At 32.1% G+C, this 8,058-nt stretch overlaps 2 protein-coding genes across 5 annotated transcripts; one reads left to right on the top strand and one right to left on the bottom strand.

Annotated features, from left to right (window-relative positions):
- The first annotated feature begins 283 nt into the window (after positions 1–283).
- On the top strand, positions 284–1,311 carry LOC104741152 (uncharacterized). Its single transcript, XM_010461943.3, has one exon. The coding sequence runs from the start codon at positions 517–519 to the stop codon at positions 1,051–1,053; it is 537 nt and encodes a 178-aa protein (XP_010460245.1). The 5' UTR covers positions 284–516; the 3' UTR covers positions 1,054–1,311.
- Positions 1,312–5,760: 4,449 nt separating this feature from the next.
- LOC104741153 (F-box/kelch-repeat protein At1g26930) lies at positions 5,761–7,924 on the bottom strand. Of its 4 annotated transcripts, none has more exons than XM_087484986.1 (3): positions 7,541–7,843; positions 6,775–7,346; positions 5,761–6,618 (listed from the first exon to the last, which is right to left on the bottom strand). In XM_087484986.1, exons 2-3 carry the CDS (start codon positions 7,248–7,250, stop codon positions 5,979–5,981), a joined length of 1,116 nt encoding a protein of 371 aa, XP_087341112.1. In that variant the 5' UTR covers positions 7,251–7,346; positions 7,541–7,843; the 3' UTR covers positions 5,761–5,978. The 4 variants fall into 4 exon arrangements, with proteins under 4 accessions (XP_087341112.1, XP_087341111.1, XP_010460246.1 ...); XM_087484985.1 differs by having other exon boundaries at positions 5,761–6,693; positions 7,541–7,680; XM_010461944.3 differs by having other exon boundaries at positions 5,761–7,346; positions 7,541–7,924.
- Between the last annotated feature and the right edge of the window lie 134 nt (positions 7,925–8,058).

Here is an 8,058-nt window from a genome sequence, read left to right as displayed (position 1 = left end):
TTTAATACTCTAGGATCTAGATATTTTTTGGACACTCAATCCATATTCCGAAATTATGGAAATTTATTGTAAATTTATAAATTAGATACATAATTTATTTGTCAATAAATAATCATCGCCATAAGTTTTAAATATTTTTTTTTCCTGGCATCATGCGTTATGTAACAACTAACAACCAACCAAGCTTTACATGCCTTAGGATAATAGCTAGGATCCATAATTTACTCTGCATATCAGAAAATTTTAAATTATTGACCAAATATTTTTAGATTTATTTCCGGGAAATGCGAAAAGTTGAAAAAAGCATTCACATGTTCTCTCCCTCCTGAGACATGCACGAAGCAATTTAAAATTTAACCAAATCACAATATTATTTTAATATCATAAAAATAATATTGACCAAATAATCTCTCTATATATACATTTCAGACTCTCTTTCTCCCTTATCACCCTCACATTTTTCTCTCTCTAACGTTTTTCTAAAAGCTTCTCTCTCTCTTTCTCTCTTTAGATAATATGGCTGAAACATTTGACGTATCGCCATTGAAGCGTTACAGAGAACAAGAAACCCTAAACGAAGAAGACACGACTAAACGTCAAAAGCCATCTTCGTCATCATCGTCTTCTTCTTCCTCTTACAACCAAATTCTCTGTCTCCTCGACGATTCAGACGAACAAAACCAACACAACAATGACCTATCATCCTTTATAAACGCCCTCCAGCAAGAAATCTCATCCGATGACCAAAACGCTGTCGTTTTAGCAACCTTCAACGTGGAAGACTCGTCGTCGTCGTCTTCGTCTTCGTCGTGCGTTTCCTCAAAGGAAGAAGAAGATGTCAACAAGGAGAAAGTGATGCAGCATCTTTTGGAAGCTTCTGACGATGAACTTGGGATACCTAACACCGATTTTGGCGAGAGTAATTATGAAAGGATTAATGAAAGTTACGTTTATGGAGATAGTTTGTTAGATGGGTTTGGTGATGCGTTTTGGGAACTTGAAGACGAAGCTGCTAATTATTACACGTTGCTACAGTCTGAGCTGTTCATGTAGAAATTATCCTAATTCTGGATAAAAGTGAACCAAAAAAAAAACGTAAATCTGGAAGTATAGGCCAATTAAAAAAAAAAAGTGGGTGTCTTTTTTTATATGGAAATTAATTTCATTTTTTAAGGCACACTTCTTTTGTTTTGGCAATGATCATTTTTAATTGATTAATTTGTAGTAAGGCAATGATATTATTTTAATTTTCTCTACTCTTTTCTAGTTATTTGCTGCTTCGAAAGATAATAAAAAAATAATAGTACTAAACTCATGGGTTTTCAGTTTTCAAATTTGTTTCTTGTGAATAAGAAGGTATATCGTATTCGTGGAAATACTGCATATAATTAAGGAGGAAGAAAGTTGATTTAAAAGAGTCAGAATCGTTTCTTGTGAAAATTGATCAAAGCGAAATACAAAAGACGTTTCATGCTTTCCCACACTCCAACGTTTATGTTTGCCTTTAGATTACGTTTACGTTTACATGTTAAAATAATATATATGATTTTTATCAAATGAAATCATAACGTCTATTTTATAGTCCAATTGTGTGTAAGTCTAGTTTTTACATTATATAATTTATCAAAGTGTGTTATAAAAAATGTAAACCCAAATTATTGAAAGCAAAAGATTGTGTTTAGAATAATCGTAGGTTTGTAAGTTTGTAACACCAAATCTTTGTGACTGGTTACTCTGTTAATTAGTTCGAAATTTTATAAATTTATTGGCTGGTTAGAAAATTTACCAGAATAAAATGTCCACGTCGTTCGACAACGTCTAACTTAGCTACAACTACTTAATGTAAAAATTGAAACTACCTCGTGATATTTCACATTCTTACGTAACAACTATTCTTAAAAAAACTTTTACATTATATTTTAGAAATTTTTTAAACGTTTAGAAAGGGTCTTACACATTTATGAAACGTTCTAAATTTTTTAAGAAATCTCCCATAAATAAGTTTTGTGGTATTTGTTTTTGTTTTTGTTTTTTTTGGTAAATGACTTAAAAGTGATATATTTTTAAAAGCTCACAAATATATTATTTGTATGCTTTTTTTTAAAACATTAGTTTTAGATTTACAACAAAAAAAGTATGGTATTAGAATTATTAATTGGTGAAACTCACAAATAATTTTTATTAGGTCATGATTAATTATTCGTGGGAGATATTTGATATATGGTAGCTGGATACCTCAACTGAACTATACTTTTTTGAGCAGTTTGTCCCTTGAGATTTTTTGCGACAAAAGATATTATCTTATATTTTCGAATGTCCAATATAATTATAAAATATAGGATGTTAAAATATTGGAAATAAAGGTTAAGGTAATGTAACAGAAACCGTACTAAATTTCTAATGGGCTTCGTTCGGTACGTCTGATTGTATCGACCAAGTAATGATGCATCTGCATTATTAACATACTTTGCCAAACAATAATGACGATGTTCAAGTGAGTGGACCAGCCAAACAATGTGTTGGTTATGCAAATAATTTCAATCTCATGTGACGATCGAATTATTTGCACCAAAAGTATAATCTAATAAATCATTAAAATCGAAGATACATCCGAGGTGCTTCATATATTCTTTTCATAGCTAATATGTTTCAACTTTCTAGCGACTAATGTTTATATCATCAAATGAGTTATATATCCATGTAGGTTTTTTTTTTAATCCACGTAGGGTTCCTCAAATATTATATATATAGATATATATTTACATACACACATCTATATATAATGCTAAAAGAAAAATTGTAACAGAAATATTATATGGAAGTAACTTCATATTTTTAAATTTCAACAAAAAGGTTTTCCTTTATTTAAAAACTTGAATGAAAAATTACAACAAAAATATTTTCTTTAATTCTATGAAACCTAAAATTTTAAAAATCTTCATAGGTATGAAAATGAGTTTTTAATAAACAAGAACCAAAAAGTCTTCCAGAATCTACCACATTTAAGATCTCACGAATATTTTTTTAATTAAAATTGAGTATTTCAGTTTAGCAAGCTAGTATAAATTTAGGTTTGACATGCATAAGCATAACTCTTTACGTAGGCACAAAAATTATACAGGATTTAACGTTTCAACTTCAATTGGTACAATTGTTAACCAGTATTTGGTTAACCTAAAAATGTATCCCATGTTTGATTGTCCTTTAGTCGTGATGACTAGAGATAGTTGGAGTTGTAAGTTGTAACCACCGAGTTAAATGCACTTGTCGATTGTTAACCACTTTATGGTTACAACAAAACTATTTATGGCTACAAAAATATATTAATCAGCAACTAATGAAAAAAACTAAACAACTAGGAATTGATATAGCCAAAAATAACTAGGAAATTCCAATTAAAATGGCCTTATTTATACAATCAAAACCTGAGTTTTGGATTAGGGGAAACTATAGATCAAAGGTCTAAAATAAGTGTCAATACTAAATAGATTCCCGAATCTGTGTCAATTGTCATTTCATAACTGAGAACCCGTAAATAGAAAATATCCAAAATGGAAGGTCCAAACATAAAGTTGAAAAAATAATTCAATGTAAATACGAATATTTAGACAAATGAGAAATGCCCACAAAAACGATGCGAATTTTACTTTGAATGATATAAGAAAAATGAGTCAGCTGAATCTGCTTTATGAGAGAATAATATATGCATATATAGGTCGTACCATATAGAAATTATCTCAAGCAATCACGATTAAGGGCTGATACGTTCTTAAAAATAAATTTTGGACAGTTTCCTCTTGTTCATCTATGAATGATTGTTCTTGACCACACCGCTAATAAATTTGCAGATATCTCAATTATAAATTCTACTTTGCGTGCAATATGTACAAAACACATAATTAATTGATATAATTGTTCTTTCATAAAGCCAAATATCCTTTGTATTACCGACATATAACAAGACTATGGCTTCGAAGCACGGTTGTGTAATTTCAAAGAACAATAGACAATATGATTTTCTTGTTCTTGTAAAAGTTAATTTTGTAAACAACTTAAATATTAAGTACTTGTTTCTACTTTCGAATCTGGAAATGGTGATTAACTTTAGACTTAAGAGTAGTGGTCAGTGGTGGAGGTAATGGCATTGAGAATAATATAAACAATAAGCAAATCAATGTTCTTTTAACCAACAAGAACAAGAAAAGAAAAAAAAAAGCAAATCGATACTCTTTGTTTTTAATTTTCACTTTTGTAAACCTGATGTTGCATTAGTGGAAGAAACATTAGGGAATCAACAAAAGCAATATATCTCCTTTTTATTAGATTTTTACAGTTGTATTAGACCTTATAAGTGTCATTGGGTAGCACTTTAAATCTCGAGAGAATTTCACTAACACTATAAGCCTTTAAAATGATTTCACTAACACTATAAGCCTTTAAAATGATTTCACTAACACTTTAAACCTTAAAACTAATTTTGTTGTTTGTAACGCCATAAAAGATGATGGAACAGTAATATCCATCAACGTGAAATAGTTAAATTATGCTGGTTTGATTTAAATACTTTTTTAATTAATTTAATTTAATTTAATTATTTATGACGAATGATAAAAGAAAATTAAAAATACATCAAAGCAAGAAAAAATGAAGAATCAGAGATAAGGTTAAAATATTTAACAAATGTAAAATTGAAGACGACAATATATTTAGAACATTCGTTGGTTTCCAATGAGAAGTCAATCGATTTGAATCAAAATCCAGTAGAGATACATTTATTAAAAAAAATAATAATGTGAAGAGTAATGTCATAACAGTATTGTCTATAATGAAGATGAACACAAATTTATATTTTTCTCTTTTTATTTATTTATAAAAACTAAAACTAATTAAAATTTAAATTAAACCAACATAGTTTAACTATTTTGCGTTGACGGATATTATTATTCCGTTATTTTTTTATGGCGGTACAAAAATGAAAGTTAATTTTAAGGTTTAAAGTGTTAGTAAAATTATTTTAAAAGTTTAAAATATTAGTAAAATTATTTTAAAAGTTTAAAGTGTTAGTGAAATTCTTTCGAGGTTTAAAGTGCTACCCAGTGATACGTTAAAAGTTTAAAAACGTGATTTTTCCTTTAATTATGTTAATTAAATGAGAAAAATGCCTAAATGGGCTACTGGCCTAAGCCTCCACCAACACTAAAACCTTGCTTTACTTTTTAATGCCTCAATCATGGGCTCATTTTTTCCACTTTACCAAAAAGAAAAAATTTGAAGTGGTCAAATAAAAAATTGTTATCGTATGGAATCATCAAAATTTCTACTCGAATACGATCCTCCTGCAAAAACATCCATCTCATAAAAATTGAAAGATAATATATTGGTATTTAAATTGACAAATTCATCATTTACATACATTGGTACTTTGGCATAATCAAAATAGTTGAAGATTCTTCGACTCCGAATGAAAAATATGCTTCTAGAGTTGATGCAGCTGCCTGCTACTGAATGTGAATAAATTCTTCACGGACTTTTGGACTTAAAAGTACTCGATTGATTCAATAACTTTCATGTTTTCTTCTTCTTTTTTACTAATTAGTTTACTAATAAATGGGGTAATCAATGAAGGCACAAAACGACAAAGATAAAAACTAGCAAAAAATTTAGTGGTCTACTCTGTTTCTGCAAATTAAAAGATGTGATTACACACAGTTTCAACACTTAAAGAAACACTCTGAGCTGTAATTGAGTAGATTATGATCATTAGAGTAAAGAGAAAGATCCATTAAGTGTAAGATCAAAAGATAGGATTCAACAGGAAACTTGAAAGCTACACAATTACAATAAGTAACAGAACAATAGTTTCCTGGCGTTTTGTAGATTTGTTAAACTAATAAAGTCCTGTGTGTTTTTATACCCTGTTAAAGACGTTCTGGCTACATCTCCCCCTGGTGCGTTACATCGGGTTTTATTACACTTCCTCAACAGCTCATTACGGCGCAGTTATAAACGAAGTTAACTGATTGTTTCTTGCCGAGTAAATGCCACTCAGGTGTTGCATTACTTGGCACCCATGAGTTAAGCTCAATGAATCCTTCACCTGGAGCCTTTGGTCCACCAATCACTATAACTTGATCCCCACAAGCTCTAAACGCTAAACCCCAACCGTTCATCGAACCCGCTTGCTCAGGCAAGTTCCCAACTTGATTCCAAACCCGGTTCACCTTATCATACCTCCTAACAGCCATACCAGCATGGTCAGCCGCGTAAAGCTGATCATTCACAACCGCTACAAGCGGTGGAGCCATCGCAGCTGCAGACAAACCGTTCCCATGGTTAGACCGCGGTGGAGACATCTCAGGTATCTCAGTCCATTTCCTAGTCTTCAAATCAAACTCTTCCCCACAAGTCAAAACCTTTGGCTCATTGGCTTCCCCAACACCAATCCCACCAATGACGTAAAACTTCCCATCCATAAACACACCAGAACACATCTTCCTACGCTTGTTCATCCCCGGTAACACCGACCAAGTCTGATCCTCATAGTTATACATCTCAGCAGTATCAAGAATCCTACCGCTCGAGTCACAACCACCGGCTAAAACCGCGATCTCTCCGTAACTAGCAGAGCCAAACAAACATCTAGGCATGTTCATACTCTTCCCAGTAGACCAAGAGTTTGTCAAAAGACTGTATCTATAGATTACATAAGAACTCACTTCCCAACCAAACACAAGCAAATCAGTTCCGACAGCCAAAGACTCTTTATCTGCGTACCTGAAACACTCGTTCTGCGGCATACTCGGCAAATGCATCCACCGTTTCGACCTCGGATCAAAGGCTTCCCATTCATTGAGATGGCACGAGAAGTAAACCCAATGCTCAAGCGTCCCTTGCAGCCTCCTGAGCCTGTAAATCTCTCCGCTTCGAATCAGAGAACGTAAGCTACGATTCACAGAAGCAATGGAGCAGTAATCAGCTCTAGAGCAACGAATCAAACAGCTTAGCGAATCGTCTTTGTTCATCCCAGGGATAAGCGTTCCCGTTCCCGAATCTGAAGAAGATCCATCATCGTCTCCTTGGCTTGAGTCAGTGAGCTTGTACATCTTCTTGAGGTGAAGGTCGTTCTCATCGTTGCTGAGAAAAGATCGTTTCCCAGAAACCAAAAAGCTCCATTGCGTTTCTTTATTATGGCTTGGCATGGTGATAAGAGTTGAAACTAGACAAGAATCACGAGGTCGACCTTCATACATCTTTCTCAAGAATCAAAGAAAACTTTGCTCTGTCTTCAGATTGGATCCAAGCTTTTAACCCAGAAGAAGCTCGAAATCGATTCCATTTTCTGAAATCTGGAACACAGACAAGTCAAAAATCTTGAACAAGAACAAGAACTCAGAATGAGAATTGTAATAGAAGACTTGATTGGATTGGACGATGAGAGAAAGTTTTATTTTATTTTGGTATAATTAAGAGATTAATTAAACTAATCTTATCTCTCTCTCTCTCTCTTTCTTCTTATTACACTTGTCTTTCTCTCACATACCTCAACGTTTAAGCTCCTCTGCAAATCAGGAGAAGCAAAATGGACTTTGTAGACAACCAAAAAAAAATTCTCAGTGTTGTTGTTGTGCACATTTTTTAATTAATTATGTGTGTTTATTCTTGTACTGTGTTTTACTGTTTTAGCTAAAAGAATAAATATTAATTAAAAGATAAAATAAAAAGAAAAAGGAGACTAGCGAAAGTGAAAAAGCATAAGACGTTTTCAAGTTCTTTGCTTCAGACTGAAACACAAGCGTGTAATCCAATACCTTGAATCTAACCAAAGCTATATTGCTTCAATCGTACAATATTGTTTAATTAAAAAAGATTTAAGTACAACTTTCAATTTTTCATCATCATACTTTTTTTTTCTTTAACATGGACTACTTTTTATATTATCATCAAATATAGTTTATAAATTGCAATTGTACTCTTTCCTTTCTTGGGACATGGTGGTGCCTGTAATGTGTGGATGACATTTTTTTTTTATTGCTGTAAAAAAAAAGGATTAAAATTGGA

This window comes from Camelina sativa, chromosome 14 (assembly GCF_030686135.1).
Source record: "Camelina sativa cultivar CO46 ecotype springtype chromosome 14, ASM3068613v1".
Lineage (NCBI taxonomy): Eukaryota > Viridiplantae > Streptophyta > Magnoliopsida > Brassicales > Brassicaceae > Camelina > Camelina sativa.
The sequence above is the reverse complement of the archived record's forward strand: the minus strand, read 5'-3'. Positions and strand labels throughout refer to the sequence as shown.